Below are 18,167 nucleotides of genomic sequence, written 5' to 3' on the forward strand. Positions count from 1 at the left end.
ATCTGTTTCATTTAAGTATCAGCTCAAACAGCACTTTCTGAAGATGCCTCTTCCTAGTCCCCTCAGCCACCAAGGCTTCCCTTCTAGGGTTATTTTGTATTGACTTTGTACATTTCTTATATATACCTATATGTGTACATGCTGTTTCCACCTTTAAATTGTAAACTCCCTGAGAAAAGGGACAGCTATGCTTTTGTCTTTGTGTTCCTAGAACTTAGTATATTACTTGGCACACAGTAAGCATTTAATAAATGTTCATTAATTCACTGATAAATTTAGCAGCATCTAGTTGCTTTTCAAGTAATGTTTCCACATAAATTTAATATCTCAATATTAAAACTAAATTACTAGGTTTCCTAAAACAAAATGATGCTTAAACCATTAGGAAACAGATTCCAGCTGTTCTAAATGGGTTCTTCCCTTTTGAAAGAAAATCGACTTCATTTTCTTTTTCCGATTTTAAGAACTTATACACCTTTTTCTCATGTACTGAAGAAGTGTAAAAAAATAGATGCCAACCGAATGGGGAATGGCTAAGCAAGCTGTGGTACCATGATGGTAACAGAATATCAAGAGTGCTAAATGAGAATATGAGTGCTAAACTATGAATATGGTAAAGGAAGGGAAGACTTACATGAAGTGACTTAAAGAGAAGTAGGGAGTACCAATACACAATTATAGCAATGTATAAGGAAAAAACCAACCAAGCAACTGAAACTGACTACTGCAAAATGAGCAAGCTTGACCCAAAGGGGAGATATTAGAAGGCATTTCCTCAGTGAAGCCAAGACAATGGAGTAACAGGAAGTACAACCAAGCCAACTCTTTCACAACAGATCTAGAAAACGCACCAGAGTCCTAGTCAGGAAATTTTTTTAAAAAAATCACAAAGTCACTTTTCCAGCCCAGGTTGGCAAAAGGAGACAAAAAGAGAGGTCTGTTAAAACTGGGGACAGGGTCTAGCTGTCTAACAGCTTACACAGAGCACTCTAGCCCAAGGAAAGGTGGTAATCAATAACTGTCACCCTGTCACTATCACAGGTCCGGGATGAACTAAGGAAGGGACCTGCACCTAGTGATGGTGGTCTAGGGTAAAGAGCAGCCATGGGCCCTATGTTATATACCAACCAAGGGGCAGGATCAGAAGTGTCTCTAACCCCAGGAAGGCAGTGGGAATCTCAGTTCCAGCTTCTAGTCCACTATGACGCCTGCAGCACAATAACAAGGACAGGAGTCCCAGATCAATGGGAAAACCACAGTTTTGTCAGTTAACCAGTAGAGCTTTCTAGTTGGTAGATAGTGCATGAGTCCATAGACCAAGGGGGTGAAGAGTGGGATGGAGGGAAGGAAGGTACAGCAATCATACTTTGTCCTGGATCAGACTACTTTGTGAACACTGAAAGCTCGCAGGTCCTCAGCCTCAGCTGTCCATGAGATCTTGAAATAACACAACACTCAATAACCCAAGAAAGAAAAAGCGGGAACCTAGAAGACCCATTTCCTCCAAAAGGGTACAGATCCTAGTCTTAATATAAAGTCCAAAGTAAGAAATTAGGCTGGAAGAGTGAGCAAACAAAAAAGGAATTCCAGTATAAACAGCTAGCTATGGGGACATGGACCCCCAGAAAACCCAGAAAAGAATGACTCCAAAATATCTATAAGTCACACTTCAAAGAAAGATGCAGTTTGGGCAAAAGTTCAATGAGAATTTTTTTTTCCTAAAAAAGCTTTAAAATGTTTTTATAAATGAAATGAGAATGGCAGAGGAAAAACTGAAAAGAAACCAGATTTTAAGAAGAAATAATTGGAAAGAGAATTAATAACTTGGAATAAGAGGTATGAAATGTTACTCAAGTAACATACTACCTTAAAATTAGAATGAACCAAACAGAAGATAACCAAATAGAACTCTATCAGACAAGAAATATTAAAACAAAGTCAAAAGACTCATAGAAAAATCTGGAAAACAGTTCAAGGAAAGATAATTTAGGAATCATTGGACTACTTGAAATCCTCATATTTCAAGAAATACAAAACTACCCAGATCTCTTTGAACCAAACCACAAAACAGAAAGAAGCCACTAGTCATCTCCTAAAAGAAATCCCCAAATGAAACCTCTCAGGAACTATTTTCGTTCTAATATGGGGAGATGATAAATGTGTCACCTGAACCCAAACAGGGCCTGGGAATTGTTCTATTATGTTGATGATCTCAAAGAACAGAAAGAGAGAAGAGGAGAAAAAGGAAGCGAGGCAATCAGGAAAATTACCTCACATAATTGAAGTGCACAATAGAAGTCTTGAAAAAATTACCAGCTAAGGTTGTAAACACTAAAATATTATAATGAATATTACTGATATTGTAATATATTGGATATTACATTGATATTATAATGAATGTTTAAAATGTCAAAATCCAGTTTACAAATATCTGAATATCTAACACATAGATACTCTAAAAAAGTGGCTAAGACATGTCACTTTCATTTTTCCCTTTTAATTTTCTAATTGTGCTTAGGATATTAAAATTAATTGTTATTCCTTGAACAAACCCTAGCTGAGGATATAATAAATGACAAGGAAAACCTTACTAAAACTAAGATTTTGTCATGGATAAATCACTAAATCAATAATCCACATACAAGTAAATAAGAATTACATAGACAGGCACAGATACATAGATAAGGAACACTGTAACAAAAAACAAACAAACTACACTCTATAATTCTACAAAAGACCTTTTGGTCTTTTTTTTGTAGGTGAAGCTGCATTATGATAATTTTCTAATAGCTATTTTCTTTGACGTGCAAAAGGTAACAAATAATAAACTACCAGAAAGTCACGGGAGGATAGGAACTATATATATATATAAAATGAAATAACCTTAAAGAGTTATTCTTTGAACTCAATTTTTGCTCATTTATTGAAAACAATGTTTTCTCTGTTAACTTCTCTGATATAACTTGTTAATTTGACAAAGTAATCAAATCCTTGTTGTCAGGAAGTAACACAATAAGCATTACCCTTGCTGAGTTCTTTGACCTCCACAGAAGGAAACAGCAGATATCTGACATTAACAGAATATTCAGCCAGATGGGAACCATGGTGAGGTACACTATAAAAAATCATTCCTCGGGTGTTGTTTATTAAGGAATTAAGTTCTGGTTTCTTAGAAGCATCGACCAGCATCTTTTTGACAAGAAGGCCTAAGAAACACAAAAGAAAGAATGCATGTTAACAGCAAGTGGATAAATAGGCTGGAAATTTTGTGTTCCTTTTGGGGCAGCAATCTAAATCTAGAAAAATAATCAGTGTCCAAGTTAACTACTACTTGTACTTTAACATTTCCTTTGTCTCTGCTATTCCTGCTTAAAGAAAAACACCAGTTTTGCTTTTTCCTTTCCATCCTTGTCATTTAGCACAGTGCCTGCTGGCATATAGTAGGAGCTTAATAAATGGTCAGTAAACGAATTGGACTATTGCAAGAGCCTCATTCTAAGTGCTCTTGTTTCTACTCTCTCCTACTACTAAACCATCCTCATACCACTGCCAGATGAATCTTTCTTATGTATAAATATTAGCAGGTCACATTTCTGCTCAAAAACCTTCACTGATTAAACTTATTGATTAAAGTTCAAACAATTTTCTTTGGTTTGCAGAGCCTCCACAGTCTGGTACTATCCTGCCTTTCCACCTTTCTCATATTCTTTCCCTCCAAACATTACATGCTCCAACCTAAATGGATTGGCTCAGGAGAAGGGAATAAGCATTTATTAAGCACTTACTGTGTACTAGGCACTGTGCTAAGCATTTCACAAATATTATCTCACTTTATCCTCACAACAATCCTGGGAGGTAGATGCTATTATTATCCCCATTTTACAAATGAGAAAACTGAAGCAGAGAAGAGACTCACCCAGGGTCACACAGCTAGTAAGTACCTGAGGCTACAATGGAATTCATATCTTTCTGATGTCAGACCAGTGCTCTATCCACTGCACCACCTAATAGTAGGATCATTTCCTGTTTTTGAGGCAGCTGGTAGTACAACTGATAAGCACTATGCCTAGAGTCTCGAACATTTGAGTTCAAATCCAGCCTCAGACACTTACCAGCTGTGTGGCCCTGGGCAAATCACTTAACCTTTGTCTGCCTCAGTCTCCACAACTGTAAAATGAGGATCTACTTCCCAGGATTGTTGTGAGCATCAAATGAGATATTTGTAAAGTGTATAGCACAGTACCAGGCACACAGCTGGAACTATGATGTTCAAGGCCCTCCTATTTGATCACACAGAGGCTATCTTTACTGTCTTTATTCCTCACTAAAGCTAGTCTCTTGATCCTATCCTCTCTTGCTTCTTCTACCATCTCCTTCTCTCATGCATTTTCAATCTCTGGCTGTCCACTCATTCTTTCCCAAGTGCTTACAAATATGCTTGGATCTCACCAATGAAAAAAGAGGTTTCCCTTGGCTCTTAAAACTCATCCAGCTATGATCCTATCTCTTTCCTCTCTTTATGATAAAATTTCTTGAAAAAGTTGTATATATCTGGTACTTGCTCACCATTCACTTTTTCCTCAAACACTGGCAAACTGGTATACCAGAAATCCAAAATCTTCCTTGAGAGACAGCCTGGCAAGAGTAGGTAGAAGCTGGCATTCAGACTGGAAGACCTGGGTTCAAGTCCCACCTCTGACATACACTGGCTTATGAACCTTAATAAAATCACTTAATCTTTCTGTGTTCTAAATATGTCTATAAGTTACAAAGAAGGCATCAACCTACACTGGTAGAGAGAAACTTCCTTACCTGGGAATTCCCTAGATCAATGAAATCACATATCCTGTCCTTAGCCATCTTCCTTGACCCCACCCCGCTACAACAAACAAAATCAACATCATTTTTATATAATAACAAATCTCAAAAACCAATAACAAGGAAATCCCATTCCAAATAACTACAAAATGCAAAAAGTATCTGAGGATAGTTCTAGGAAAGCATACAAAAGATTTGTATAGATTTAATTACAAAATGCTCCTTAAAGAAACAAAGAACAACTTAAATAGCTAGAGGAATAATCAGTGCTCATGGCTAGGATGTGCTAATAAGATAAACAATTAAAATACTACGAAAGTTAATTTATGCTTTTAATGCAATACTGATCAAATTACCAAAGGGATGTTTTATGGAACAGAGATAGATCAACGGAACAGACCAGACAAGGGAGAATCGAAACAATGGAACTCAATAACTCAATGTTTGATAAAATGGAAAACATAAATTACCTGGAGAAAAATTTCTTAATTGACTAAAACGGAGTGCAAAACTGGAAAGCAGCCTGGGAGAAATTAGGTTTAGACTATCACCTTACACTATATTCCACAATACATTCTAAATGGACAAGCAACCTTAATATTTAAGATCATACTACAATAATATTAGAAGATAAGTAGATCATACGCCTCTCACAGCTATGCGTAAGATGACAGAGAAAAAATTACAAAACAAGAGAGAGAGGAAATTGCAAAAGATAAAATAGATTTTATTTACATGAAATGGAAAAGCTACTTCACAGACAAAATTAACGGACCTAAGGAAAAAAAAGAAAGGCAAATGGGGAAAAAATCTTTATATCAAGTTTCTCTCTTAAGGATTTGGTATCTAGGATACATAAACACTTAATAAATACATATAAAACTAATAGCCATTCCCTAGTAGACAAGTAGTCAAAGGGTAAGAACAGTTCCCAAAAGAAGAATTGCAAAGTATTCACAAATACTTCATCTATAAATCACTAATAATAAGAGAAATGAAAATCAAAACAACCCTGAGGTTTCACCTCACACCCTGCAAAACAGTAAAAAAAAAATGACAAAAAATGACAAGAGTCAAGGTTGGAGGGGTTGTGGAATGATAGGAACTCTATACTTTATTGATGGAATTGTGAAATGGTTAAATCCATTTTGGAAAGCAATATGGTATCATGCAAATAAAGTGACTAAAATATCGGTACCCTTTGAACCACAGACTTCATTACTGGGCCAAGGAAGTCATCAATAGAAGAAAGTCCCCAAATACACCATAATATTTATAGCAGCACATTTTTTAATAGCAAAGAATTGGAAACAAGTTAGATGCCCATTGATTGGGAAATGGCTAAACAAATTGTGGTACATCAATATAATGGAATATTACTTTGCTGTAAGAAATTATGTATTTGATGAATACAGAGAAACATGCCAAGATCTGCATGAACTGATACAGAGTGAGATAAGCAGAGCCAAGAAAACAGTAAATACAATAACCACAAAAATGTAGATGGAAAGAACAACCATATACACACAAAAATCAAAAGTGAGTGTAACAAAATTCTACAGCTTAAGCATAACTTGAATGAAGAGATATGAAAAGACACCCCCAACCTACCCCTTCATGGAGGTGGGAGGTTCAGAGGTATTCTACATGTTTTCAGACTTTTTCAATGCATTAATTTTTCCTCTTTTTTTGGCTTTTAAAAAATACTAGTTAGTCAATGAATGTTTGTTAAGCCTGCTATGTGCCAAGCACTTTGCTGAGTGTTGGGGATACAAAAAAAAAAATGCAAAAGACAGTCCCTGCTCTCAAAGAGTTCACAATCTAATGGAGGAGACAACAAGCAGAACAAGCTATATATAGGAAAAATAGGAAACAACAGGGAAAAGCTAACTAGAAATAAGGCTCCCTGTAAAAGATGAGATTTTAGTTGGGACTTAAAAGGAAGGCAGGGAATCCAGTAGCAGGCTGAGATGAGGAATGGTGAACTGCCAGAGAAAATCCCTGGAGCCAAGAGATAGAGTGTCTTGTTTATGGAACAGTGAGGAGGCCAGTGGGACCGAAATGTAATCTATGAATTGGGGAGTAAGGTATAAGAAAACTGGGAAGGCAGGAGGGGGTTTGGTTATGGACTTCAAATGGCAAACACAGCATTTTGTATTTGAACATGGCAGTAATAAAGTGCCTCTGGAGTTGAGCAGGGGGAGAGGGGTGACATGACTGGTACCAGCTGAATGGAGAATGGATTGGAGTGGGGAAAGACTTGAGGCAGGAAGACCCGGTATCAGGTTACTGCAATAGTTCAGGCATGAAGTGATGAAGGCTTCCACCAGAGTAGTGGCAGTGTCAGAAATGAGAAAGGGGTGTATTTGAGAAATCTGGAAAAAGTGAAATTGACAGGCTCTGGCAACAGATCAGATATAGGAGGGGTGTAAAAGAGAGTGAGGAGTCCAGGACGACTCCTAGATTGCAAGCCTGAGGGACGGGGAAGATGGCATTACCCTCTACATTAATAAAGAAAGGGGGGGGGCAGTTAGGGAAAAAGAGAATGAGTTTAGTTTTGGACATGTTAAGTTTGAGATGTCTACCAGACATTCAGTTTGAGATTTCTGAAAGTCTGGTGATAATGCGAGATTGGTCAGCAGAAAGGTTAGGGCAGGATAAGTAGATTTGTGAATCAACAGAGAGATGGTAATTAAACCCATGGGAGTTGATGTATAGTGGGAAGAGAAGAGGACCCAGGACAGAACACTGTGGGACACCTATGGTTACAGGGAGTCACCCTGATGAAGATCTAGCAAAGGAAACTGAGAAGGAGCAGTCAGATAGGTAGGAAGAGAACCAGGTAAGAGGTGTCTCAAGACAGAAAGAAGAGAGTCCCAGAAAGAAGAGAGTATCAAGAAGGAGAAGATCAACAGTATCAAAGGCTGCAAAGAAGTTGAGGAGAATGAGGATTGAAAAAAGGCCATTAGACTTAGTCATTAAGAGAACACTGGTAACGCTTCTGGTGCAATGATGAAGTAAGACACTGGATTGCAGGGGGTAAAGAAGAGAGAAAACGGAGACACTTATTGTTCATGGCCTTTTCAAAGAGTTTAGTCACAAAGGGCAGAAGAGATATAGGACAATAATTAGCAGGAATGGAAGGATCAAGTGAAGATATTTTGAAGAAGGGACGGACATGGGCATGCAGGGAAGAAACCAGTAGACAGGGAGAGACTGAAGATTAGTGACAGAATGGGGATGAGGGAGGGGGCAATCTGTTGGAGAAAGGATGACATAGGATCCCTTGAGCAGGTAGAGAAGTTGGCCTTGACAAGGTGTAAGGCTACCTTTATTATGTGAAACAGGGTGAAGGAGTTGAGTGTGGAAGAAGACACATGAATATTAAGAGATGAGGAAGAGGTAAGAGGCAGCTCATGTTGAATGGTCTCAATACTATTTGACATATGGGAGGACTCAGTGGGAAGGGTGGAGGGATTTGGGGGATAACTATGACGACGTAAAAAACCGAAGACATCAATATAAACTTATTTAGAAAAAGAATTAGTATTGAATTGAAGGTTCAGTCTTTTGCTGTCATGAAAACATATGCTATTAAATATATACTTCCCAATAGGAATGAAATTAATATGCTAAAAATTGGTGATATAGAGTAGGAGGGTTCAATGTTGGTTTGATCCTGCTTAACATCCTATTTTATATCTAACACAATGGAGAGCTTTCTTTTTAGATGAGCAGCTTCTTCAGTCTCCTCACCAAAGTTATGGAAAGGAATGCTATAAAATACTGTATATTCTGGGAATCTAAAAAAAAAATTGTATGCGTTTTGCAAAACATCATGATTCAATCAACCAACTGATGCCAGTAAAATAAAAACAACTCAATCAAGCCACTTACAGACATTTATTATTATTTTTATTTTTATTGTTAATTGTTGTTTTTATTACATGAGCTGACAGACTGGTTTTCACATGTCAATAGCGACAACCACAAATTTACATGTCTGATCAAGAAGAATGCCAGTAAGCACTTGGGTTCAAAGATCCAGGTTAATCATTTGTAATTTTAAGTAAAACAAACAAAAAATGGCTCAAAAAAATAAAGGAAAAAAGGAATGGAAGTGTACATACCTCCCATGCTATGTGACACCCAGATCATTGGCCTATCTCCCACACCAGCAGCTCTGAGTTTCCTAAGAAGTTCATGACTTCTATAAGCAATGGACTTCCTGAACAAAATTAAAACAGTCATGAGAATGTGCATAAAAGACCAGATTTTTCAAAGCAGACACTTCAACTATTAATGGGATGTGCGCTACAGATTTCCCACTAATTCCCTCTTCCCCCTTTTCTCTATTTCCCTATTGAGTGAATTTTACTTATTTTTTTAAATTTATTTTTAGTTTTCAACATTCAGTTCCATAAGTTGTGTGTGTGTGTGTATGTGTGTGTGTGGCAATCGGGGTTAAGTGACTAACCTAGGGTCATACAGCTAGTAAGTGTCAAGTATCTGGTCTGAGACTGGATTTGAACCCAGGTCCTCCTGAGTCTAGGGCTGGTGCTCTAGCCACTGTGCCAACTCGCTGCCCCCATAAGCTTTTGAGTTTTAAATCTTCTCCCCTTCCCTCCCTGCCTTCCTCCCCGCGACCACCTGCAATGTGACATAGGTTCTACATATATTCATATTAAACATATTTTCACATTAGTCATGTCATAAAGAAGTATTAAAACCAATGGGAGGAACCACGAGAAAGAAGAAACAAAACAACAAAAGAAAAAAAGAGATGAAATAGCAGGCTTCCATCTGCATTCAGACTCCATAGTTCTTTCTCTGGATGTGGATAGCATTTTCCTTCATGAGTCTTTCTTAGATCCTTGCATTGCTGAGAAGAGCCAAGTCTATGAAAGTTAGTCATCACACAATGTGGCTGTTACTGTGTACAATGTCCTGGTTCTGCTCACTTCATTCAACATCAGACCATACAAGTCTTTCCAGGTTTTTCTGAAGTCTGCCTGCTCATCATTTCTTATAGCACAATAGTATTCCATTACATTCATATACCACAACTTGTTCTGCCATTCCCCAACTAATGGACATCCCCTCAATTTCCAATTCTTGGCCACCGCTGCTATAAATATTTTTGTATATGTGGGTTCTTTTCCCATCTTTATGATCTCTTCGGGGTACAAACCTAGAAGTGGTATTGCTGGGTCAAAGGGTATGTACAGTTTTATAGCTCTTTGGACAAAGTCCCAAATTGCTCTCTAAAATAGTTGGATCAGTTCACAACTCCACCAACAATGCATTAGTGTTTCGAGTGAAATATAATTCCATACCCAATTGTATGTGTATATTCTTTCTTCCTTTGGTCAGTTCAGATGAGTGAGGTTCAAGCATCACCCATTCCCTCCACTCTTTCATCTGTATAGAGGTCTACTTGGCACACCCTGATTATGTAGGATACAGCTGCTACTTGCTTCTCAACTTTCTCTTTTCTCAGTACTTGGCCCAGGACCTGGCTACCCAGGAACACCATTCCAGCCCACCTTGGACCTGTGACTCAGAATTGAGTAATTAATGGATGACAAAGCTGCCACTTGGCACTTGTCAAGGTTCCCCAGAACAGGTTTGGGACTTCCTCTTGCTCTGTTGTATTGCCTCTCTTAGGATGCTAAGGTCCTCCTACGCACTGAATGCTATGGGCCCCAAAAGTCCCCAGTATCTACAGACTTCTCTGTTTCCCTAAACTTAGCTGGGCTGGACAACTGACTTGCTGTTCCTTTTTCTGGATTTCCCTATCAGGATTTGGTCTGATGCATTTTCTAGATTTGGAGTTTTGTGGAAGCTCAGAGCTCAGCTGTATTGCTTCATACTTAATAATCTGCCATCTTGGCTCCATTCTCAGGCCCTTCAAATAATTAAAGACATCTATATAATTTCTTCCCTACATCTTCCTTCCCCAAGTCTCATACCTCTAGTTTCTTCTACTATTATTTATGTGATGTGATTTATTCTAGTCATTCTTCTCTGAAAGCATTTTAGCTTGTCAATGTTACTCCCAAAACGGGGCCCCCAGGACCTACTGTATGTTATGCATCTAATAATATAACTTCAAACAGAAAAAGGAAAGTGTATTACAACAAAATCCTAAAACATCAAACAAAAAAAAAAATGTATGTCAAAAGCTCAACATTAGAACATATTAAAATTTAAACAATTTTACTATTTTCTTATAGCTAATCATTAATAAAAGGAAGGTGAAGTCAAAATATTTCCTTTTTTTTTTTTGGTGAGGCAATCGGGGTTAAGTGACTTGCCCAGGGCCACACAGCTAGTGTCAAGTGTCTGAGTCCGAATTTGAACTCAGGTCCTCCTGACTCCAAGGCCAGAGCTTTATGCACTGCACCACCTAGCTGCCCCTCAAAATACTTCCTTTGAAGAAAAAATTCTCCTGTCTCAAACACTTAAACACCCAGTTAATGAAGTCAGTATGTCTTGATTTTCCTTACTCTTCCTCCTCAGTTTACATAATTTTCTTCTATTACCTTTCCACAGGGCACTTTGCTCTCCAATCACTAAGGTTGGTGTCATACTCCACAGAAATAATTCGAAGAGCAGGACAATCTCTTGCTAACCATGTCTACATAAAACAAATAAAATGAGCACATGTGAATTTTCACTACATTAGTTCAGACATATAAAAATTCATGACCAGTGGCCTCTTGCTATATTTAATAGCTAATTAAAGAAAGTATGAAGAATAGATAACAAATGAAAATTAATGTGACAGAAAGTCCATTTTCAATACAAATTGGAATCACCTTTCCTTAATGTTCCTCAAACACACTCCATCTCTCAGCTCCAGGCATTTTCACCGGCTGTCCTTTATACCTGGAATGCTCTCCCTTCTCATCTCTGCCTTCCGGCTTCCCAAATTTCCTTCAGTTCCCAGCTAAAATCTTACCTTCTGCAAGAAGCCTTTCCAAATTCCTCTTAATTCTAGTACCTTCCATTTATTGATTATTTCCTATTTATCCTGCCTTTCTTTTGTATCCCCATTGTTTATCACAGTGCCTTGCACGTAGAAGGTGCTTAATAAATGTTTATTGAATTTTCAGTCAACAAACCAAAGAAAACCAAAGTTTTATTAATATTTTTACTTACAAAGCCCATTCATATTAAAGAAAGTAAGTCTGATGCTTTTCTGCAAAAAGCATACCATTTTCTGATTCCAGATTAAGTTTTTAGAAGATAATTATTTAGTTTAGTTTTCTAAAAAGTTTTGTTATTTGGAATTTAACTCTAACAAACCTGATTATTTCCATAGACAAAGAACAAAGAATATGGTATGTGAAAGCCATGAATTTTATTGCATGCAGATTGGGTTTAAACAGATACAGTAAATGTAACACATTATTTCCAAAACATATTCCACTTGTATGTGTTTCCCTCCAAACCTCCTTATATTCTCTTTTGAGTTCTTTTTAAAGTGCTTCATTAATGCTTTTTTATTTTATTTTCTTTCTTTATCACCAGTGCCACAATTCTTCCCCCCAATTTAAAGAAAAACAAAAACAAAAACAACTCCTTCCCATAACAAGTTTGTATAGAAATGAAAAAATCTATATACTGGTCAAATTCAAATATATATGTTTAAATCTGTACCTATAATCCTTCACCTCTCTATCAAGAGGTGGGAACTGGGAAGCATTCTTTTTCCTTGGTCCTCTGCAGTGGCAGTTGATCAATGCATTGGTCAGTGTTCCTACGTCTTTTAAAGTTGTTTTTCTTTACACTGCTGTAGTTATTATATAAACTGTTGTCCTGGCTCTGTTCACTTCATTCCTCATGTGTTCATAATGCACAAGTCATCCCAGGTTTCCTTGTATCTGGCACTTTCATCATTTATTATACCACAATAATATTCCATTGCATATACATACCATAATTTGTAGAAGCATCCCACAACTAATGAGCACCCAGTTCAATTTCTAGTTTTTTGCTATAACAACAAAGTGCTGCTATGGATATTTTATACATATAGGTTCTTTCCCTTTATCTTTTGTCACTTTGGGGAACATCTATTAACAATATTGTTGGATCATAGGATATTCACAGTTTAGTGAATTTGGGGGCAGAGTTCTAAATTGCTTTGCAGAATCCCTATACTAATTCATAGCTAGCTCTACAAGCAGTGCATTAGTGTGCCTGTACTACCATCCCTTTCATCTCTTCTCATTTTCCTTTTTTTTCCTCAACTTTGCCAATCTGGGTATGAGATGTAACATCAGAATTGTTTAAATTTTATTTTCTTTTAGTTATTATTGCTAACTTAGTTATTCTCTTATTGGTGAGTTGGAGCATTTTATGTGATTTTTGATAGCTTGCTTTCCTTCTTTTGAGAACTGCCTGTTCATATTCTTTGACCATTTAATTTGCTGTGTATGGTTCCTGTTCTTGTACATTTGAATATATTCCACATATCTTAGACATAAGACCTTCATCAGAAAAAAATTGTTGCAAATACTTTCTCAGTTAACTGTTTCCCTTTTGATTTTAGTTGCATTGATTTTGTCTGTAAAAAAGCATTTCAATTTTAGGTCACTAAAATTGTCCATCCTCTTGTTTAGTCAAAAGGTCTTCCCTTACAATTATTTTGAAAACCCTAGTGGCTCTTTATTACCTCAAGGATCAAATATAAAATCCTCTGCTTGGCTTTTAAAGCCCCTCACAACCTGGGCCCTTCTTAACTTTCAAGTCTTCTTATACTTTACTCCCCTCCACACACTCTACTACCCAGCAACACTGACCTTCTTGCAGTTCCTTGACTCTGTGCCTTTTTGATGACTGTCCAGAATACCTGGAATGTTCTTGCTACTCCCCTCTGCCTCCTGGCTTTTTTCAAGGCTCAGATCAAGTCTCAACTTCTACAAGAGGACTTTTCTGGTTCACTCTATACTCACGTCACCCATAGTGCATTCCCTCTGAGATTACCTCCCATTATACTGTATATATTTTGTAGGCACATAGTTGTTTGTATATCATCTCCCACATTAGAATGTGAGATCTTTGAGGAGTCTTTCTCTGTATCCCTAGCACTAAGCACAATGCATGGTATATTATATTTTAAAAGTGGTCATTGACTCTTAACTGACTTGTGAAAGATAATTCCTTTTCTACTCAAATTATGATATGACTTTTTATATCTAAGTCCTCTATCTGAAGATTATTGTGGCATATAGGATGAGATCTTGGTCTAAATCCTAATTTCTGCCCAACAATTTTCAGTTTTCTCAACAATTACTGTCAAACAGTGAGTCCTTACCCCAGAACTTGAGTAAAAAGACTCTACAAAATACACTACTGTATTTGTTTGCTACTGGATCTTATATGCTCCTAATCTGACTTAGCAATTTTTCTTTTTTTCTTTAAACCACAATCAAATAGTTTAAATTTTCCTCTCAGCTGCGTATCTGGGTCTCCAGACACTGCCACCATGGTTAAACCTGCCTCTCATCCTGGAGTACCACCAGGTCACCTTCCCATATTGGTGAGTTCCTTCTGAGGCCTCCATTTTGGGGATAGGCCCAGGACAGTCATGTTTCATATCTTTACCTGGAAAAGCTGTTCTAATCTGTTTGTTTCTTTAAAATTTTTCCTAATTCATGTTTGAAAAATGTCTAGTTTTTTCTTCTTTTAGGTATTCATGTGGCCAAGCCATTTATTCTTCCTGATACTTATGACTTATACTTGTAGAATTACTCTCTTCTCCAGGGATTTCCTATTGGACAGCTCCTGATGTTTAATATTTCTTCATGATATCGAGGATCTTCTTCTGTGTACTTCCATGTTCAGCTGAAGTTTGCGATTTGGGACTTTGTGCCAAGGTCAGGCTCTGTCCCCTCCCACAAGCCCAGATAAGTTTGTCAGGCCTCGTTTTGTTCTAACCCCAATTTCCTGAGCTCCTGCCACTGGTTTTCACCTCCTCCAGTACATATGGGCTCAAAGTGCTGGCGAGCTTCAGTGTCGCTCTTGAGGATTCTCTGTTAAGGGTTAGGACCATTACTTGTCAAATCTCTGCCGCAGTTGTCCAGCTTAATCACCTGAGTCTGTTCCGATTTTCCTCGTGATAAATCTTTTCTAGTGCTGTGGCTACTGGATATCTTTTTGTGCCATGCTAAGCTGAATGAATAAGCTTACTAATTTTTCCCTTTTGATTTCTTCATCATTTTGCAACGTGCTGCCCTTTTTGGAGCATTGCTAGAAGGTATTTCAGAGAGATAGGCTTCTCTGTACCCTTCCATGCTATCTTTTTTTTTTTCTTTTTTGCTTTTTGGTGAGGCAATCGGGGTTAAGTGACTTGCCCAGGATTACACAGCTAGTAAGTGTCCACTGTCTGAGGCCAGATTTGAACTCAGGTCCTCCTGACTCCAATGCTGGAGCTCCATCCGCTGTACCACCTCGCTGCCATTTTAAACAGAATTCCAAATAACTATTTCCAAATAACTCCTTGCTGAATTTAAATGGATGAATGTGATTCTATAGAAGGCCTGGTGATTAAAGTTTAGTACCAGGAGACCAGAGATAATATTTACATATACAGTTCTGGAACAGCATGACTTTGGGCATGTTATAATATTTCTATGCCTCAGTGCCCCAGCAAACCAAGTATAAACAACACTACTGTTATGTAAAAAGGATCTTGTAAGACAAATAAATACATTCACGTGACAATTCTCATGATTCTAGATACTATAGGAATTTCTATTTCAAGCTCTCACAAATTTAATATTGTGATAATGAATAGTTGCAATATCTAACCATTAAATGAATACTGATTACTATAGTCTAGTTATATTACCAATGAAATTATTTTCATTTATATTAGTAATGTTCTATTTCTGGAAAAGGCCTAATTTTTCCCCCTTTTTACTTTCTACAGACTACAGTATTCTAACTCATGCAAGAAATTACACAACATGTATTACTAAGTAGGCAAGAGACTGATGTTAATGGCATAAATATGAAAATTATTAGGATGTACAGTTACTGATGAAAAACATTTATAGTGTTCTTTACTATTTCATTCCAATAAACATTTATTAAGTGTCTAACACGTGCAAGGCAATGCGGATATAATTCTCTGCCTCCAAGGAACTTACATTCTATCAGGAGGAAGGGAAATACACATGCCCAGATAAGGAAACATAAAATATATACCAAACTATTTCAAGAAGGAGACAGCAATAACAACTGGGTGGGTTAGGGGATATCAGGGAAGGTTTCTTGTAGAAGGTGATACCTGAGCTGTATTCTGAAGGAAGCTAGGGATTTTAAAGGGCAGAGGTGAGAAGGGAATACATTACAAGCATTTGGAAGCACCTTTGGAAAGGCATGAAAAAGAATGTCATGCACAAGGAACAGCTAGCAAGCCTGCTTGACTGAAATATAATGTATAGAAAGGGGAATAAGACTAAAAATAAAGGCGAGAATCAGATTATGAGGGGCCTTAAAAATGTCAGCCTGAGGATTTCACTGTTTTCTCCAAAGCTGATGTGGAACTGAAGGTTTGGTTCAGTTTTGTAGGAGCATGATACAGTCAGACTTATACTTTAATAATATCAATTAGGCAACTGTCTAGGGACTGGATTAGAAGGGAAAGGGACTAGAATCAGGGAGACAAATTAAGAAGCAATTGCAATGATGAGGAATTGAAATAGGTTATGCTATTGGAGAGAAGGTGACAGACGTGAGACATGATGGAGGTACAATTGTCAACAGATTAGGTGAAAAAAGGAAGGGAAAAAAGGAAGAGTCAAGGATGACTAAACTTGCAAACCAAAGTTTGCAAAAGAGAAACAGGCAAGTCTACAGGAGAAAGTTTAGTTTTCGGAGAAAATATAAGTTCTGTTTTAGACATACATAGATATCAACAGGATAGCAAGAACTGGAGTTCAAGAGAGAGATTTGGGCTTAATATAGAGATATGGAAGTCATCTCCATAAATGTGATGATTCAATACATGGATATTGATAAGAAAGGAAGAGAAAGTACAGAGAAAAGGGGACTCAGGACAAACACAGTATTCTTGACCATATTACAACTTTACTAGCTATCATATTCTCTCTGAAGTGTTCCCTGAATAAATGATCTCCAAAGAACTATTCTGTTTTCCTTACCTTGGGCCAACACTGTGTGTAACATTCTTCATCTGAGGCCTTTCCAATTTCAAGCTTATCACAGTCCTGCTGACGCCAAGTTTTGAAGGCTGCTCCCATAAGGCCATGAATAAAAAGGACATCTGCTTTGATGGGCTGACTAATAAGAGAGAGAGTTTTAAAAGAAGCAGAATATGTACATTATTGCACCAGTGAGAATCTCTAATATCCTTCCTTTTCCTGCTGCTATCCCAATTCTATCTGAAACACAGTGAAACCTGATTATTACGTAGTTCATGGGTATATATATTCAGGGAAGGTTATCTTCTTTGACTTAGGATACACAACACATACCAAAAAGTGAGTGATGGCTAGGATACAAATCTAACCGCTCAGGTCAGCCAAATCAAAAATGGTAAAGAATGAGGTGACAGCTAACATAACCAGATTACCCTCATATCCTATCTCATGGGTTATATATTTCAGAGAACCAATAACAGAATATGAAAAAATAATAAAAGAAGATATTGTCATTCCATAGTCTTTATATGTGAAGGGGAGCAGATAAAGTCTTGCAAAGTGACATTTATCCAGGGTTAAAATGATCTGTATCAGAAATAAAGGAAGATTTAAAACAAATTTATTTCTACATACTTCCTGAGGGAAGGCAAACTAAGGAGGAATTATGGCTGATATTTTAGTGGCAAAGTTTATACATATGAAACATTGTTAAATTAATTTTGTTTACAAAGTGAAATTAAAATGATAGTTAAGATTTCATATTGAAAAGCAGTCTCCATTGCTCCCTGGGAACACATACATTTTACAAACCATTGATTTAAAAAAAAAAATCTGCCCCAAATTTAACCAGTTCGTTAAAGCTCAACGGTCCCTTCTATACTCACTGCCATAGCAATGATACATCTGATGGTGGTGATCATAAATAATTTAAAAAACTAGTACAAGTAATGCTTTCAAATTGTAGAAAAACTCCTGTCACTGTTGAATTTCTTTTACATTAGCACAATTTTCTCCAGGTCCCAGTCTCCTGGGTCCATTTTGAATGGATGAATATGGAGCAATCTAGCAATCAGATTTCTGTCAACCTCAATAATCTCAAATAGTCATGAAGTCAGAAAACAGTGCCTTAGAGTAGTAAGAAAAGAACACAAAAAATCCCATTCTCTTGGG

At 37.2% G+C, this 18,167-nt stretch overlaps 1 protein-coding gene across 7 annotated transcripts in view; it reads right to left on the reverse strand.

Annotated features, from left to right (window-relative positions):
• LOC114031526 (protein SERAC1-like) overlaps window positions 1–18,167 on the reverse strand; it is an 85,483-nt gene that overhangs the window by 13,580 nt on the left and 53,736 nt on the right. For all 7 annotated transcript variants that reach the window (XR_003567750.1, XR_003567749.1, XR_003567747.1 and 4 more), the window contains 4 exons: window positions 16,998–17,136; window positions 11,364–11,458; window positions 8,949–9,046; window positions 3,024–3,206 (listed from right to left, as the gene is read on the reverse strand). Coding sequence is in view for 3 of the 7 variants with exons in the window: in XM_027846656.1 (XP_027702457.1) it covers window positions 3,024–3,206; window positions 8,949–9,046; window positions 11,364–11,458; window positions 16,998–17,136 (515 nt within the window). In the remaining 4 variants the exon portion in view is untranslated. The remainder of the gene's footprint in view (window positions 1–3,023; window positions 3,207–8,948; window positions 9,047–11,363; window positions 11,459–16,997; window positions 17,137–18,167) is intronic.

The sequence above is a fragment of the Vombatus ursinus genome, unplaced genomic scaffold, assembly GCF_900497805.2.
Source record: "Vombatus ursinus unplaced genomic scaffold, bare-nosed wombat genome assembly UNPS02015175.1, whole genome shotgun sequence".
NCBI classification, from domain to species: domain Eukaryota; kingdom Metazoa; phylum Chordata; class Mammalia; order Diprotodontia; family Vombatidae; genus Vombatus; species Vombatus ursinus.